Source organism: Haliotis cracherodii, unplaced genomic scaffold (genome assembly GCF_022045235.1).
Source record: "Haliotis cracherodii isolate W230 unplaced genomic scaffold, xgHalCrac1.p SCAF_7, whole genome shotgun sequence".
NCBI classification, from domain to species: domain Eukaryota; kingdom Metazoa; phylum Mollusca; class Gastropoda; order Lepetellida; family Haliotidae; genus Haliotis; species Haliotis cracherodii.
The window spans coordinates 13,871,545-13,891,065 of record NW_027266330.1 but is presented as its reverse complement, the minus strand read 5'-3'; the positions used below and the strand labels follow the sequence as shown (position 1 = coordinate 13,891,065).

Genomic DNA, 19,521 nt, shown 5'->3' with positions numbered 1-19,521 from the left:
TGAACATTTCTGAATATGGATCCTGCTCAGTAGTGGCTTAAAAACCAAGAAGGTTGTGAGTGAGTGAGTGAGTTGGGTTTAACGCCGCTTTTAACAGTATTCCAGTTACATGGCGCCATATCAGCTTAATGTGAGTAGAAAGCCCGAAATGATGCAGGTCTCAGACGTTTAGCACTTCGGTGAAACCCACGAGCATGGGTATGGTGCTGACAAACCTAGAACCGGGCTTCGAAGCCACAATCATAGGTTTCTGGTGTGCCCAAGGGACGCAACTCTCCACAGCGAATCGCTGCGCCTTAGACGACTGGGCCACCCGTTCACCCAAGATGACCGTGAACATGGCTGAAATCTCTATACACATATAAATGATTACTGTAATTTATTCATGATTAATTGCCAAAGTGGTATTTATAATTCATGCTGCGCAACTTGGTGGTTAAAGAATTCCAGGATTGATACATTTATAACATGCTTCAATGGTCTATGCATTCACACATACAGTTCTCGGTGAGGTTCCCCAACGGTGTACATAGATTTCGCTGACGTCAAAAGTGAGGTATTATATGTTGATGACGTCATGTTTTCAGCAAAGCACATGTCCGATGGAGCAGGAGGAAGCCATGGTGTCCGTGTTTTCACATCAGAAAACGTGGATCCCATGCTGATCCACATAAGAACTATGGCTCCGACAATTGTTCCCACAAAACACCCCTGTAAAATATGTGAAAAATAGAATATGTGAGAAATAGCGACCTTTCTGAATACAGTTGATGTGCATGAGTTGCCCATGAGCCAATGGTCTAAGTTACTAATATCCCTGTTAGTGAATGAGTCAGTCAGTGAATTGAGTTTACCGCCTCTTTGAAAAATATGCCAGTTGTGTCACCGCTTGTTGGATTCATGTGATTCAAGTCCGAAATAATTGAGGTCCCAGACGTTTACCACTTTGGCTAAATCTACGAGCACGGGTATGGTGCTGACAAACCAAGAACCTATTCGGGGCGAAACGGGATTCGAACCAATAATCATAGGTTTCTGGCAAGCACAGGGGACGCAACTCTGCACAAATATACCAATCGGTGAGTGAGTGAGTTGGGTTTAACGCCTCTTTTAACAGTATTCCAGTTATATCTCGGCGTGTCAGCTTCATGTGGGAGGAAAGCCCGAAGTGATGCAGGTCTCAGACGTTTAAATTTACCACTTCGATGAAACCCACGAGCATGGGTATGGTGCTGACAAACCTAGAAAAATAATCGGGGCGAACCGGGCTTCGAACCCACAATCATAGGTTTCTGGTGTGCCCAAGGGACGCAACTCTGCACAACGAATCGCGGCGCCTTAGACCACTGAGCCACCCGTGACCCCTTATCCCTATGGAATATTCCTATTATATAATCCTTAAATCGTCACTAGTCGTATGCTCAATTAATAGCAGTAAATTATTGATTGTATACACACCCTATACAGGGACGGTCACAATTAAATGTCATTGTTGAATTGTATTTTCGGAGCAACACGTGGGTCCTAGCATGGCGAGAGGTAGCAGCAAGATCGTAGCTACATTTACGTGTATATACTGCTCCGTTCTTACAATCCATCGAAAGTGACGTTAAGAGAATCGAAACGGGCCTTAGGCGTGACAGGCGAACGCTTTAACCACTAGGCTACCTCATCGTCCCCTGATCTGATACAGGGACATTAAACAGTGCATGTCTTACCTTGGCGTTCGCCCAGGGACAGAAGAACGCTGTGAGGAACAGGCCAGTCAGCGGACCAGTGAACGTTGCCAGAATACTACCGCTTATCTAGCAACAGAAACATATTTGTGAAAATAAAAAGTAGTGCATACACTGAAGATGGTTTCAGTTCTTTTCTGACACGTGACTGTCATTTCAGACATATTTGCATACAAGGGCGTGTTCTTCTCCATCTCCAAGCCGTTTTCAGGTCGTTTAGAAAATGCAGTTTACGTTTGTAGGAGGTGAGGTGAATTGGGGTTTAACGTCGCGTTCAAGATTATTGCACTTATGTAGCGACGTAAATGCACGTGTGTGTGGTTGCCTGTATTAGTCCGAACTGATGCCGATTGATAGCGCTAACCCACTGAGATACCATGCCGCAGCTTAACATAAATACCCAACTCATACAAACAAATCCTGCCTCACATCATTTTAGTGTTTGCGATTTCCTGCAGAAAATTTTTTTTCGCTAACAGACCTTCTTTCTTAACTTTATGAAATGTACCAGATACATACATGTATCCCTACTAAATACGCATACCGCATGTAAATCACATCCTTCGCAAATAACCTTAAATATACTACCGGATAAATTAAAGTATACACTTAAAAAAATGATTCGATAAACAACATGACAAACGTTATCAAAACATTACTTGGCAAAACAAATTGCAAACAGTGCAAACGTTAGGACCAAAACACAGCTATGAAACCCGTATCTTGGATTCCTAAAAGTGACACTGTCGCGTTGTCGCATTGTCACATTGTCACATTGTCGCGCTTTTGGAATTTTGACAGTTTTTGCTTGCTTTTTTCAGGGGTGACAATGCGACAATGTCCCTCCTAGAATCCATTCGTATCAAATACAACACCATCGAATAAACATTTCTTGTTCGTTTAATTTTTTGCCACCATTAAACATGGGTGTATATTTTTTTCGCCCGGTAGTATATTTTGCATGTTAGATACCTCGACAAGGGTTCCGCCGATTATCGTGGTTAAGATCGCCACACCGACAGACAGAATGCCGTAAATTACCACTGAAACAAACACGAAGCATAAGGACGTGTAGTTATTGTTAGAACACTGGAAGCGTTTAGCATCCCTCACAGTGCAGGATGCGCATTCCCCTATTGTTCCCGTACTTTACTACATATGAGGAGACCCGTGAAGATCCGGGGTAGAATAGGTCTTCAGCAACCCATGCCATGCTTGCCGTAAATGGCGACTATGCATGTCGTAAGAGGCGAATTACGGGATCGGGTGATCAGGTTCGCTGACTTGGTTGATGCATGTCATCGTAAACCAATAGCGTAAATCGCTGCTCATGATATCAATCACTGGATTGTCTGGTCCAGACTCGATCATATATTGACTGTAGTCATATAGCCGGAATATTGCCAACGACCAACAAGCAACCATCTATATGTTTGCTTATGATCTAGCTGTGTTTCATCCATTCGGTGCCTCGCATATACAATAACAATACAGTAAACTACGGTTATAACGAACACGCTTATAACGAACTGACCGATATAACGAACTGATTTTGTAGTCCCGTCCATGTGTTGTATATATGCTGTATATATGCTTATAACGAACTACGGTTATAACGAACTAAAATAAGTGGTCCCTTTGAGTTCGTAATAACCGTAGTTTACTGTATTTGAATAATCAGCGACAAAGTGCGTCGTTGAACAATAAACACAAATTAAACAAAAATACTCTGGTTATCAGGATCAATGACATGGATCATCATTCGACGCTAATGGGAGACGTTAACGTCGCTCGTAATATAATATCCTCTACTCAAATATTTACAGGCTGTCTTCACATAGCTAACATATTGCTGACTGCTGCTTACCGTAACAAGTAAATAGACATCTGGAAATAATCAGAAAAGTGGGAAGGGACATTTAACTACATAGCGTGTTGCCAACCGTCGTTTTTCTTTAGACCAGGCAGCGCTACGTGACCTCCACCTCAAGGGCGTGTAACTCAGACATTCACCTGAAACTTTGGCTATAACCGTGGCCTTGAACTCGGATATGTTGGGCATGTGAGGCTTGAGGATGTCCTCCCAGGTCAAGGCCGACAGGCTGGACAGCCCAGAGGACACAGTGCTTAAATATCAAGTAGATCACCTTTGCATATGCCAGTCAACACAAGGGTATTCCAATGGCTTTATCATCATAGAAATAATAAGAATAATGTTAATAAGGAGACGAATTATGATAATAATAGAGTGAATACATTTGAAAAGCTTCACCTGCCATGTATGCTCGCTGCGCGACATCGTTACTCCGACCAATGAGTTGCGTTCTCAGCTCCCCGGGGAGTATACAACGAAAGCTGTCATCTCACCCTACTGAATGCCCATTGAAACCTGGACTTACAGGCCGCCGTGATATTGCTGGATTATGGCTGACTGCGGCGTTAAACAACATGCACACAGTCAATACAATGTGATACTGCACCTGAGTGACGCACTGAAGAGAGCTGCCAGAAACAGTCCCGGCATTCCGGGTATCCCCTTGAAGATGTCCATGACGAGCAATGGAATAACCTGCAGATATTTCAATAAAGAGCATTCTGTTTAAAACGTATGACTTACCGCTTGGGATGCCAACCTAGCATCTACCTAGAGGTCTTGGCACGGCCAATTAACAGTTCATTAAAGTATTATACCAGTCAATCAAACTATATTTTGTACACATGAAACATAAATATGCTCAAAACATGTTAAAACATGCGTAGATCGAAGCTAATGTCAGTCACTGGATTGTCAGGTCCAGACCCGATTATTTATAAACCGCCATCATACAGCTGGAATACTGCCGAGTGCGGCGTTAAACAACAAACAACAACAACATCGTACCGCATCAGTTTGAAGCATCTATAAAGAAGCAACCCACCTGATTTGGGTTGGTGATTTGACCTGAGAGCAGAGGGTCACATCTGACGTGGGTGTAGTAGGCGTACGCCACGATGCCCTCCACGATGGCCAGTGTGATGGTCAACCAGAACCCAGGAGCCATCACAAACACAACTCTGAAGCAGATGGATAGCATCGTATGTCACGCATCCAAGTTCATTCACTCAAACCAATGGAGCGACCATTTTATATTCCCGGGTGGGGAGGGGGAGAGGGGTTTACAGACCAGATATTTGTTCAGCTCCATCTGCAAAACCAGATGAAGTCAAGCACCGTTGTGTCGAACGTTGATGAGTCGATTTCATGGTTGTCTCGAAGTACAAACTTGATCCTTGCGTATACTTTATTTATCATTTTCGTTTGTGTCGAACTTGGGATAACTCGATGTTTTTACGTACGTCCCTTTTACTTCGGCACAACGGTGTTTGACTGAATTTGTTTGATTTTTCTGCAATGCATCTTGAAACAATGTAATTTTTAGGTCAAACAATTTATTTTTTTAACAGTCTGAAGCATAATTATTATTTTTCTAGAATATTCTGGAACAATTTTGTAACAACACATCCACTATTAGACTACCTCGTGTCACGCATTATTTGAATAAGTGGGAATCATTACCAACACACTTGAAGACGAACATTTAGTCCAAGAAATAAAGTTGTCTTTATTTTTAAATATTTATCTACAAAATATGACATTAATTCTAATGGTGTCCAGAACAATTGAGACTTGCCAAATTATTCTAAACTGGAGTTAGATTTAATTTTACCTGATTCTCTAGGGTTTGAGAGATACAGAGTTTGGATGAGGTAATGAGACTTTCTAGTACAACTGTGTGTCACACTGCTGGCAAACAGGCCTCCATGTATCTTGCTGCGTAGTGCGTACCGGGTTAAACACAATCTGATGTATAAAGAGTTTTGAGGAGGAAATATGTAAATGTTTACTTCTTAGCTTCTTTCAGTGTAGGCGTGGAACACACTCTCTGTATCGTTGACTGGTTGAACGCTATTCCCGATGCCTTGAGGAAAGTACCCAAGTACAATCCCCAGAATGTATGCCGGACAGTGGGGTTCGGGTCAAAGCTGTACGAAAACAGGAAGTGATAAGTGGTTGTTAATACTGGCGATGACAGTTTACCACAAACATATTACATACAGATGTAAAGTAACGTGAAATGACAGCCATTTTAATATATTCCGAAATTATTTAATATTATTACAGAAGTATATCAAGTCACCCATTGGCCCCTAATTAAGTAAAACCGGTTTAAAACTTTCAACATGGAAACAATATCCCATGATACGCCTGTCTATGTGGTATTGTACAGGGTTGCAGAGACGTGGAATCCTGATGTCATAAAGATGCTAAAAACAAAATTAAATTAACCACATTTCTAGGATCATTTACGTTTGCGTTTCACTCTGGGAATCCCTCCTTCCCGGGAGAATTTGTAGAATAGGTCTTCAGCACCCCATCCTTGTCGTAACAGGCGACGAACGGGATCGGGTAGTCAGGCTCGCTGACTTGGTTGATGCATGTCATCGATCCCAATTGCATGGATCGATGCTCATGATATCAATCACTGGATTGTCTGGTCCAGACTCGATTATTTACAGACCGCTGGTATATAGCTGGAATATTGCTGAGTGCGGCGTAAAGCAACAAACCAACCAACCAACCTTTTGTCAGGAAATCGACTCATGCGTATTGAACGCCATGATCATCATACACTGTGACGGTCACTTAGGCGAGAAAGTGTGCTAGATGTATCCTTGGTTTGGGCATGACAAGTGAGTAAATTAAAATTACTCCTCTGATAATCATTTCATATGGGACAGTTTTAACAAGTGTCTGATTTCTTTCCATATTTCGGTGTGGTCGGTTTGGAAAGCGTCTGCTTTTCACCCTAAAGGGCAAGTGAATTCAACATAACAACTTTGCAGATTTTAAAACACTAGGGCATACTTAATCACAAATGCTTGACCAAAATTACATTTTTACAAGACGATGAAAAACGACAGGTGAAATCGTACTGAGCGTGTGATTGGAGCACTGTCTCTTGGACATTTAAGTACATTATACGAATACTTTGAATTTTTCCCTCTCGGAAATTGTCTAGATGGTTCCAGGAAAATTGATATTCGCAACAAAATAGCAAAAAAAATTTTCAGTTTACTTTCCATTGAAAGTAACATGGCGATACAGAAGACGAAGTGAGCGAACATGGTTTTACGAAGCTTTTTGTGACATTCCAACAATATCATACACTGTGAAGGTCACACGTTTTGTAAGAATATGTGTCCTTGAATTATTTTCTGACAGTGAGTGAGTGAGTGAGTAATGTTATTGCGCCGCATTCAGCACGTTTTCAGCAATACAAATTACGGGATCGCGGTCCTTCGAACGCTTTAACCACTAGACTATTCACCTCATCACAAGAAAAGAAGTTGATTTATTATTGCATAGCAAGTCAATATGACATATAATTATAAAGGTAGGGAGTGTTATGAGTGAGTGAGTAAGTGAGTTCGGTTTAACGCTGCTTTTAACAGTATTCCAGTTATATCGCGGCGTGTCGGCTTAATGTGGGAGGAAAGCCCGAAGTGATGCAGGTCTCAGACGTTTACCATACATACATACATACATACTTCTTACCAATACCAACTCACAAGTACAAGCATGTTATTGACAACAACCATTTCTTTTGCCTTTCTTGCCTGTTAAATAGCATCTTGTCCATGAAGCACTGAACACTAATTTATAATTATATATAGATAACATATTGTAAACCAGATCATGTCCATGTGCATTGAAGGTCACAGTTGGCCGCAATTTTGAGAGCAGCATTGAATCACTCAGTCCCGCTAGGATTCACTGACTGGTAGTTCGAATCCCATATGTGCAATGGTTATTTTCATTGGTTTGTTAGAACCATACCCGTGTTTGTTGGTTTCATCAAAATTAGAAAAGTCAACGACCTGTGTCATCTAATCTGACATATCGTCACGTAACTTAAATAATGTTCAAAGCAGCTCACTCACTCACTCACTCAGACTCTCACTCAGACTCTCACTCAGACTCTCACTCACTCACTCACTCGGATTCTCACACACTCACTCACTAACTCACACACATTGCAACTCACCCACTCACTCACACACTCACACACACACACATTGCTACTCCCTCACTCACACTCTCACACGCGTTGCCACTCGGATACTCGGTATTATTACATTAAGACGAGTGATGCTGATATTTCGATGAAAACCCCATGTATGTATTACTACACAAAGTCAGTTACTTGAATATGTTGAGTCTCCCTCCCTCGTAGGCTGTGGTCCACACGGCTCCCACTCCTCCAACATCGATAGTTCCCTGTAGGCGACACAACACGACCCTCCATTACATGTCTTGCATAATATTATGCATTTAGCTCGGCTGTCCTGCCTGCATGATAACTATTAACTACTGTCCTACCTGTGTGCTAACCAATTATCACTGCATTGCACTGTCTTACCTGCATTCACTAGTAAAGAGTGTCCTAATTGCAGGATAACTAATGTGTGATGTCCTACCTGTATGATAACCAATCTTATCATCAAAAACTTGCTCCTACGTGATTAAGACAGTCATACCTGCTAAATAACTAATTAGTACTGCTCCACCTGCTTGATAGGTAATTAGTACTGTCCTACATGCTTGATAGCAAATTAGTACTGTCCTACCTACTTGATAGCAAATAAGTACTGTCCTACATGCTTGATAGCAAATTAGTACGGTCCTACCTACTTGATAACTAATTAGTACTGCTCTAAATGCTTGATAGCTAATAAGTAGGCTCTATCTGCTTAAAAACTAATTAATACTATCTCATTAGTACTGCTCTACCTGCTTGATAGCTAATTAGTACTGTCCCACATGCTTGATAACTAATTAGTACAGTCCTACCTGCATGATAGCTAATTTGTAGAGACATACGTGCTTGATAAAAAAGTCATTACTGCTCCACCTGCTTGAAAACTAATTACTACTGGCATACATGCATGATAACTAGTAATCAGTATTGCCGTCCTACATGCGTGATAGCTAATTAGTACAGCCCTACATGCTTGTTAACTAATTAGTACTGCTCTACCTACTTGATCACTAATAAGTACTGCTCTACCTGCTTGATAACTAATTAGTACTGTCCTACCCACTTGATAGCTAATTGGTACTGCTCTACCTACTTGATCACTAATAAGTACTGTTCTACCTGCTTGATAACTAATTAGTACTGTCCTACCCACTTGATAGCTAATTTGTACTGCTCTACCTACTTGATCACTAATTAGTACTGCTCTACCTGCTTGATAACTAATTAGTGCTGTCCTACATGCATGATAACTAATTACTACCGACCTACACGCATGCTAATTAGTACTGTCCTACCTTGATGAGAACAGCAAACATGCCAGAGAACATAATGACGCACTGGAAGACGTCAGTCCAAATAACAGCTTTCAGGCCACCCTGAGGGAAACACATGGCAATAATAATAATAATAATAATAATAATAATAATAATAATAATAATAATAATAATTATGAGCCTAACCAGCCAGACTGTGCCAGGATCACCCAAACCCTCTATAAAATATATAAATCTATAAATAATAATGATAATAATCTGGGTAATGCAGAAGGTTGTAGTGTTGGGGAGTCTTCACATTCTCCGAAAAGTTCTGAGTGGGTTTTAGTCCATTTGTGTGACAATATCTCTTAGTTGTATACAAATAGACTGAATTGTCAAGTCTTCACTTTGGGTTAAGTTAACATTCTTACTTATTATGTTTTGTGTTTGTTTAACGCCACACTGGTCTTTGAGGTATATGACGGAGCTTTATAGTGAGTGCGTGAGTTTGGTTTTACGCCGCTTAAGGCAATATTCAAGCATTATCATGGCGGTGGACACCAGAAATGGGCTTCACAAATTGTACCCATGTCAGGATTCGAACCCGGGTCCTCGGCGTGACGAGCAAACGGTTTAACCACTAGGGTACCCGACCGACCCACGGAGGTTTGTAAATAATCGAGCCTGGACTTAATGATCGTCCGTCCACGCTGTTAAACCAAGTCAGCGAGCCTGACCACCCGATACATTAAGTCTCCTCTTACGACAAAGACAGGTTGGCGGGGACATATATTCTTAACGGAATATATTCCCCACAGGAACAAAATGCTTCTATCATATGCACACAAAACTAAGAATAAGAAGAGGAGGAGGTAAAATGGGGTTTAACATCGCGTCCAAGATTATTGCACTTTTATAGCGACGTGCACACGTGTGTGTTGCTGCTTGTACTAGTCCGGACTGATGCCGATTTATAGTGCTAGCCCACTGAGTTACCATGCAGCAGTTTAACATGAATACCCCACTCAGACACAGTAAACTGAGTCCGAGCCGAGCCTTTTTTAACCCTTTATGCCGAGCGCCAGACAGGGTAACAACAAGAACCATCTTTAAACGTCTATTGGTATGACGCGGGCGGAGAACGAACCCTGGACCTTCCTCTATCCGGGCGGACGCTCTACCACTAGACCACGGAGGCGGTCTAGAAGAAGTGTTTGAACTGTATATACTTATACTGTACCATTGATGTGTACATTATTGCGGCAGCTGCAACCAGGATGATGGACCAAAGCAAAGGAAATCCAGTCACTGAAATGAGGACAAGGTACACACTTGTTCCAACATGTCTTCTGATTGATATTATGTTACTATCTTTTATTCTGCTGGACTATATTCTTTCTTGTGTTCGAGTCACTATATATCTTCAGTGTGTTTATGCGGACGTGATTGCCTGTGTTTATGTTTCCATTGCTAAAACCACCAATCCCATTAAAATCAGATTGGCAATCAACAAGAAACATCAAAAGGAGGTTGTGTCAGGTGAACATCGAATGAACATCTAAATAAAGTATCAGTAGGCTCTTCAGCTTTCTAAAGCGTTTCGGCTTTGTCGGTTTACTCCTCTGATTCGGACATTGGATTTTAACAAGAATACCACACATATTCGTTGGAGCTCCCGTACTGTATACATATGCCCAGACGTTCAGAAACAAGTGGGTGAATATTAGAATAGTGTAGCCTTTATTATTTACATTCGCAACTGCTCTGTTTGTTTTCGAGAGAAAAATCAGACATGCTTCTTTGAATGCTTCACTATCTCGTAAAGGGAATTTAGAAGCTGCGGTACTTGACGGGGGTTTGTTTGGTTTGGTTTGTTTGTTGTTTAACGCCGCACTCAGCAATATTCCATCTATATGACTGCGGTCTGTAAATAATCGAGATATTTTGAGCATCGATCCACGCAATTGGGATATGATGACATGCATCAACCACGTCAGCAAGCCTGACCATCCGATTCCGTTAGTCGCCTCTTACGACAAGCATAGTCGTCTTTTACGGCAAGCATGGGTTGCTGAAGACCTATTCTACCCCAGATCTTCACGGGTCTGGGGGGTTGTATCGTATCGGAGTCAAATACATGATTATGATGACATTGCTTAAATCACACGTGAATTAGCGTGTGATAAGCATTTCAGCAACTTCGGCGACTAAACGGATAGGGAGGTCAGGCTTTGTTGATTGCATACTTGTGAGTGAGCATAGTTTTACGCCGTATATTTTGGGCAATATTTCAGCAATATCCCTCCGGGTTTCACATATTGTACCCATGTGGGGATTCGAATCCCCGGGCCTTCGGCGTTTTAACCAATAAGGTACCCCACCGCCCATGATGACACCCAAACATTCCCCGACAGTTTCGGTATAAATCACTGCCTTGTTTCCTCCAGACTCGATTATCAACAGGTCGACGTCTTCTGGCCGGCATGTGAGTGCGGCGTTCAATAAGCATCAACTAAATAAAACTTGACTAATAGCATTCATACTGTTAATACGATTGTTTTCTAGGCCGTAGGAGAGAAATACTGAATACAATACAGTAAACTAGGTTTGTAGATGACTCAAAGGGACCACAAACTTTAGTTCGTTATAACTGTAGTTCGTAATAAGCATATATACAGCATATATACAACAAATGACAGGGACCTAAAAACTCGTTAATTATCTCCGCCAGTTCGTTATAAAACTTAGTTTACTGTACTTGACCACGAACGTGTGAGAAATTGAACCCAGTGTACGAGTGACACCTTGAACCACTTGACTAGCTACTCCCACCCTTCAAATTCTCTAACAAAGATTTATTGCATGCTGAAACTTAACTGCTTGGCAAAAGAAAGTATACACCCGACTTTGATAGTGGCTAAAAAGAAACAAACAAGTCGTGGTCATTCGAGGTGATGTATACTGTGCAAAAAAGTAGGGGATATTTCTTTTTGAGGTGAAACTATACATGAAAATACACATTGTCTGGCAATGGAAATAAGTAATTCATGTGGCGAGAATATTTCCGAAGAAACCAAGCTCTCAAACACAACATAGTGACAGTCATAGATCTCGAAACTCGGGCAGCACGTGCAAGGGGTGGTATGCCATATTTACCATTGTCACACAGACTCGGTTGGGGGGGGCACGGGTGGCCCAGTCGTCTAAGGCGCAGCGATTCGCTGTGCAGAGTTGCGTCCCTGGACACGCCAGAAACCTATGATTTGTGGGTTCGAATCCCTGTTCGCCCCGATTATGTTCCTAGGTTTGTCAGCACCATACCCGTGCTCGTGGGTTTCACCGAAGTGGTAAACGCATGAGACCTGCATCACTTCGGGCTTTCCTCCCACATTAAGCTGACACGCCGTGATATAACTGGAATAATGTTAAAAGCGGCGTTAAACCCAACTCACTCACTCACTCACTCAGACTCGGTTGTGAGCAGACGTATGCGTATAATGTTTTCTTTGGACCAAACGCTCAAAGGCAGCATTGATCACATGACGTTTGCAACGCGCTGTACGTGTGCGTGCGATAGGCATGTTGCAGGTGGGCACACGTCAGAATCGTGTTGCCTCAACGCTGCATGTTTCTCAATTTGCCATCAGCATACTGTGGAGCCAATACCAACAAACACATAACGTCGACGATCGACGCCATTCTGGACGCCCAAGGGCACCAACTCCAGCCCAGGACAGATTAGTCAGAACGATGGCATAATTGAATCGGTTGCAAACTGCCACTCTGGGACCAACCACCGGCAACTGATGTAACAGTGCGTGCCCAGATGTCTGCACAGATGGCATTTGCGTGCACGACGTCAACGTGTCCTCTCACAACTTATTGCACGTCATTTGAATCCGAGGGGTCATCGACGTTGGGCTTCCATGGCCAAAGGAATGAAATTTGGAGACGTACTATCGAGCGTGGTGTGGACGTTAACGTCATACAGCATGATCGTTTTTGGGAAGGGTCCATAATGGTGTGGGGTGGTATCACAATGACTGCGCTCCATATTGTCCATCAATACAATACTCAATACTCTCGGGAAAATATATTTGCTCCACTCGAGGTGCCATTTGCACAATATGTTGTGCAACGTTTGATCTTTCATGATTATAATGCACGTGCTCATCGTGCCAGAATTATGACCCAATTCCCCCTCGAAATCAAAACAACCATATCATGCAAATCAGTCCCGACCGTTATCCTATTGAATACCCCTGGTACGTCATTGGCAGACGTGTACGCCGAGGTCAAAATCCATCCACCACTCTCAATGAACTCGGTAGTGCTCTCACTGATGAGTGGAACAACATGAGTCAAGCTGACATTGATCGGTTCATGAGTGTTCTTACATGTCTGGCCAATAGAGGTGCTTTTACCCGATATCAGTGACGTTGGCTACAAATTTCGAGTTTGACCCCCATCCTCTTTAACGACCTAGTTCCCCACTATCTCATTACACCAACAATTAGAACCCATTAGATCAGATCATCGCCTCCTCCTAAGCAGATATGATCATACAGTAAACTACGGTTAAAACGAACACGCTTATAACGAACTGACGGATATAACGAACTTACTTTTTGGTCCCGACTATTTGCTGTAGTTATGCTGTTTATATGCTTTTAACGAACTACGGTTATAACGAACTAAAATTAGTAGTCCCTTTGAGTTCGTTATAACCGTAGTTTACTGTATTATTTCCATTCGCCAATACAATATAAATGAGAAGTTATATCTTGATGATTCCCTACTTTTGTAGCATAGTTTATTTGATACGGGTATGACCTTAGGCCCACAGTGTTCCGGCCGAGTAACGTTTTGATAACATCAGTAAATGTTTGGTCAAATCAAGTGTTAAAGTGTATACAATCTTTTGGTCGGCAGTATATAACGCTGGTGGGATCCGAAATTGGTATTTCTCATTTCTTGAGTGCCAACACCAAAGGACACAGAATTGCATATCAGAAGTAATGTGTTGTATTTACCATATTATTGTCATTAATATAATAATACATTTAATGTGCTGCTACAGATGCGCTCTTACACTTACTTACCTGCTTCCAGTGCTATAGCTGGCCCAAACAACACAACGCCCATGTAGAATATCTTCAACAAAAGAACACAAACTATCGTCATCATTTCGCGGGGATGTGGACTACGTTCTTCCATCGCTCGTGAATACGTTGGGCCGGTATGCTGAGAAGTGGTGCCGCCTGTCCAGTTCAGTCAGTTCATGAAACGAGTCAATGCATTACTCGCGGACGTCAAACGAGCTTATTGTGCATGTACTTCGTGCGAACCCCACCGTTGCCTGACATGGAAGCAATATTTGTTTGTTTGATTGTCTGTTGTTGCAGTGATTGATATCATGAGCATCGATTCACGCAATTCGGATCGATGACATGTATCAACCAAGTCAGCGAGCCTGACCACCCGACCCCGTTAGTCGTCTTTTACGACAAGCATAGCCGCCTTTTACGGCAAGAATGGGTTGTGCTCTTTGTAATGAAAACGCGATATCCAGATCGTTGTTCTTATCTCGTATAGCCTTACGTAAGTGGCGACAACAACAGGCGACAAGCATAGGCTACGACCTCGTCGATCAAATAACGAAAACATTCGCGATTTCATATAGACAAAACATAGGCAATATTTGTGGGTTTAAAAGATGAACAATACAAATTCGTGTCAACAAAGACAGGCAGCGGTAAATCATTTTCATACGAAACAGTACCAGTCGTGGATGTTGATTTTGTGTAACGTTCTCTGAATGGACTATCGATATGTGCGATCGTCCAGTCATATTTAGCACAGGAATGTGGGCTTGATTTGGCAAGGTTGGAAACAAAGAATTTCTAAAAAAATCTAATGGGCGCTCTTGCCTCGGGAAGATAAAACCACAAGAATGTGGCACGATTCACATCCACACGTCGAGTGAGAAACATTGCCCTGTGAGCACTCCATTGTCTCGTTGATTTCCTCTCGCTGGAGCCAGGCCGTGGTTTGATCCGTTAGTTACATTAGCGACTACACCCGTCCGGCTATCGGCCGTATGTATTCACGGGGGATGGATAAACGTACGATGCTAGTGAGTGAGTGAGTGAGTGAGTATGGTTTTACGCCGTTTTTATCACTATTCCAGCAATGTCACAGCGGGAAACGCCAGAAAAAGGCTCACACATTGTACCCATGTGCGGAATTGAACCCGGGTCTTCGGCGTGACGAGGGAATGCTCTAACAACCCATTAACGAGGGGAACACACTGATCCAGGCGCATTTGTTTGGTCATTTTCAGCTATCACCAATTTGGTGAACCGGTTTTAGCGACAAATTCTGTTCGTTCATGACAATTTAGTTTTGTGTTTTGCCATCACGACTTTACAGTAGTCGATCGTCTAGGCACTTCAGTGCAATGTCGCACCGTATAATTGGAAATCCAAAATCGTATCATTGAGTGTTAACTTGTCAAAATAATTATTTCATAAAATTATCTTCTAAAAAGACAACACATTAATGCAAAGTAAGCTTTACAAACATATGTTTATTTTTCTATATGTTAAAGGATATTCAGTTTTAAATTGCATTGTGGACCTGTTTCAAATGTTAAATTATCACTCATTGGGTGACAATTATAACCACTTTGTACACTTTGTACTCTAAGTCATATGTACCTTTTGTATCTTTTATATTCAAAATGTCACATCTTATTTATTTACGAATAATTCAAAAGTACACGTAAAGCTTTGAAACGGTTTTACGTAGACACGTGAAGGACATTTCCAAATTTGACGCATCAGTGCCAAAAATTATGTCCGATGCAGTTCACTATTCGGACTGATCCCGAGGTTTTTTAGGTGAAACATTTAGTTGCCTCTGCGTGTGTTTGTGAAGGGTGCCACCGGCGGGGCAGTGTACGCTTGCCTTTGAATTTTGAACACCTGGTATGATCACTATTTGATTATTTACTTTTATTGACAGGAAATAATTTTCCTTTACGTTACTTACGTAGTGTAATATTCCTAGTGACGTCCCAATAAGGCGAATAGAGCGGGACTTGAAACGCCCATCAAGGTACTGAAACAATACAAATATGCACGGTTAAATATATGTGATTGTTGTAGCATGATGTCGATATATTTTTTTCCAAGACATTCGAATACACTATTTTCATATTTATCCACAATGAAATCACGCTTCCTTTCACAGATACCCATTTAGGTCATGTCAGAGACCAGCATACATACATGTGTCCATTAACCCTTGCAAACACATGTCCCGATAAAGTTGAATTATGAAGCCCCACTTGACTTGCATTTGATGGGTTTGTGCTATCATCACGATTGAACAGTCATTCATAAACACGTGGCCATGATGTAGTCGGAATTGTACAATGGACTCTTTATATAGTCGAGATTTATTATAATATAATTATGGAAGTGTTTATTTTGTATTTCTAATTTACGCGAACACATTTCCATTGATGTGCGGGAACTTACTACTACGTCATAACTGTCCCAATACAATTTTAAGTTGAATAAGGAGTGAGTGAGTATGGTTTTACGCCGCTTTTAGCAATTTTCCAGCAATATCACGGCGGGGGACACCAGAAATGGGCTTCACACATTATACCCATGTCGGGAATACAACCCGGGTCTTCGGCGTAACGAGCGAACGCTTTAACCACTAGGCTACCCGACCGCCCCTTAAGTTGAATAAGGAGTGAGTGAGTATGGTTTTACGCCGCTTTTAGCAATGTTCCAGCAATATATTCGGCGGGGGACACCAGAAATGCGTTTTGAATAAGGAAGCCTTATCGCATGATATACAAGCTTAAAATAGGACGAGTCCCAGAATAGGGCTTTTATTTATAGGAAATCAGAGAAAAGAGTAACAAAGGTCTTGGCCAACTGTAAATGGCAACTTCTCAAGTAACGAATAAACTTTGTCATGGGTGTACTTCCCTAATTCTAAAATCTGTGCTAACATTATGCAAATCTAGTTGGCAGGGCAACATGACACTGACATACCTCATAAGCACTGGTGACTTTCAGTGGGTGTATCATTGGCACAAGTACCCTGTTGGTGAGAAGAAGTACTGTAAACCATCCGCACATGCCGATCCAGATCTGAGCCCCGTACACGTACACCTCTGCAGGGAGGCCCAGCATCATGATGGACGACTCAAACGACACCATGAGTGATAAGGCAACAGGGATGAACTTCATGGCACGTCCACCGACCAGAAACTCGGATGTTGTTCGCTGACGTCCACCAGACAGAGCAAAGTAAAGTCCTATGCCCAGTGAGACGAAGATGGTGGCGCCGAACACCACGTAGTCGACGATGTGGAAGCTGTACCTGCTGGCGCCCATTGTGTTTTAGTTGGTGATGGATCGTCTCTGAAGTGTCTGGAATGACCCCAACGAGTGTTTGGTTTAATGTTAATAGCCGATTTGAACTGTTACAGTATTTATGTTCAATCACGGACAAACAGCTTAATATGGGAACACCTCCCGACAGTTTTACACATTCACAACTTTTGGAGATCCACACGCACGGGTATGGCACTGACAAATCAGTGAGTGAGTGAGTTTGGTTTAACGCCGCTTTTTACAGTATTCCAGTTATATCGCGGCGTGTCAGCTTAATGTGGGAGGAAAGCCCGAAGTGATGCAGGTCTTAGTCGTTTACCACCTCAGTGACCTACGAGCACGGGTATGGTGCTGACAAACCTAGAGACATAATCGGGGTGAACCGGGATTCGAACCCACAATCATATGTTTCTGGCGTCGCCAAGGGACGAAACTCTGCACAGCGAATCGCGGCGCCTTAAACGATTGGGCCACCCGTGCCCCCACACTGGCAAATCAAGTATCAGGATCAGAATAATGATTTATCTGGATACGTTTTATTGCCTTTGAGATGTATCTCCAGTAAACTCAAAAGGAAAACTAATTTTGGTTTGTTATAATTATAGTTCGTTATAAGCACATGCACAGCATATATACGGACCAAATATTCGTCAGTTCGTTATAAGTGAGTTTGTTATAAACGTAGTTTACATATAAATGTACAGTTCAAAACCCATTAATCAGAGTAATCACATTACGGTGCAAATAATGTAATTATTTAAAGAGAACAGTTTTAATTCGGAGATAAACAACCGCGCTAAATTGAATTTGGAACCGAACGCGCAACCTCTTCAAAATGCTGTGTTACAGTGTTTTTTTTGGTAAAACATAAATATTTTCCTTTTCCAAGAAAAACATGTAAAGCTGTAATTATTAATTTTATCTACATATTCCCTCTCCTCGTTCGTCTCGCCAACCTAAATCAAATAATTCTGTTATAAAGGGGACAGAAATGTATATATGTGTAAAAATATGTGAAAATATCGCTTATGTAAATAAATGTCCAGAAACGTATGAAACGGACGCATCACACTCGGAACAACAACGACAAACCAGCTCAACCATAAAGACTGCATTCCATAACTTGTTTTTCCCCTCATAAGCAATGGTGGTCGATGCAAATGTTATCTTAACGTGCTTACCGTCTTACAATAGTAATTGCTTTTCACCCATCAGTTCCCCGGGCACTATGTTGGACAATACAATTGCAAGTTGTTAAAACTTTATCAATTCAATTCAATTCTTTATTGTATGAAAGGCCACAGTCCCATATACAACGGAGTTACATAACATATTTTATAAAATACAAAGTCAAGGTAACAATTCACTTCGTAACAAAAAAGCATTATGTATGTACAAAGCCAGTTGATGTTGTGTTATACGATCCTTGCAAGACAGTAATGAAGACAATCTTTTAGCATTAAAATGAGATAGAGACCACTGCGGTAAGTACTTGTTTCTTAGATTTTCGTATATAGGGCAAATAAACATGAAATGGTATTCATCTTCGACAACAATGTCACAAAATGGGCATAATCATAATCAATAGATGAAAATCTCCCCGTGTTAATTTTTAGATCATTCAGGCCAAGTCTAAAACGAATAAGGGTGTTACGAGAATTCCTGTACCGTAAATTATTTGATAAATAAGATTCTGGTTCAAGCAATGACTTGAATTGGCGAGAAGTATCATATCTTGAACTTTCATAAATATCTGAATGCCATTTCTGATGAAACATGTCAATGGCACGCATGCGAAAGTACTTAATGAAAACATTTGCATTACCAATTGTCTGGGACAGCCAAATGTAACCAAAGCCATATGTAAAAAGCAATGTACAAAAAGCACAGGTAAGGAAGTAAAACGACACCTACCGCTGCCGTCCTCAAGGGTGTCAGGATGACAAACATCTGCGTGTCTGTCAATATCATTATGTATGCATCAAAACTGAAACTGAATACTGACTCGGGTTAAAGGCAACGCGTGATA

The 19,521-nt window shown here is 41.6% G+C and overlaps 1 protein-coding gene across 1 annotated transcript; it reads right to left on the bottom strand.

Annotated features, from left to right (window-relative positions):
- Positions 1-489: 489 nt before the first annotated feature.
- On the bottom strand, positions 490-17,492 carry LOC139448678 (sodium-coupled monocarboxylate transporter 1-like). Its single transcript, XM_071230232.1, has 13 exons — positions 17,148-17,492; positions 16,126-16,194; positions 14,175-14,226; positions 10,313-10,380; positions 9,112-9,192; positions 7,982-8,055; positions 5,622-5,759; positions 4,655-4,790; positions 4,217-4,305; positions 3,750-3,862; positions 2,709-2,779; positions 1,719-1,805; positions 490-711 (listed from the first exon to the last, which is right to left on the bottom strand). The coding sequence occupies exons 1-13, from the start codon at positions 17,490-17,492 to the stop codon at positions 490-492; spliced, it is 1,545 nt and encodes a 514-aa protein (XP_071086333.1).
- Between the last annotated feature and the right edge of the window lie 2,029 nt (positions 17,493-19,521).

Excerpts from the sequence above, each read along its gene's own strand:
- LOC139448678 (XM_071230232.1), bottom strand. The coding sequence starts at position 17,492 with ATGGGCGCCAGCAGGTACAGCTTCCACATCGTCGACTACGTGGTGTTC. Across the intron at positions 10,381-14,174 it reads AGCTATAGCACTGGAAGCAG|TGACTGGATTTCCTTTGCTT; the intron begins GTAAGTAAGTGT and ends TCCTCATTTCAG. Across the intron at positions 2,780-3,749 it reads GGTTATAGCCAAAGTTTCAG|TGGTAATTTACGGCATTCTG; the intron begins GTGAATGTCTGA and ends TGTTTGTTTCAG.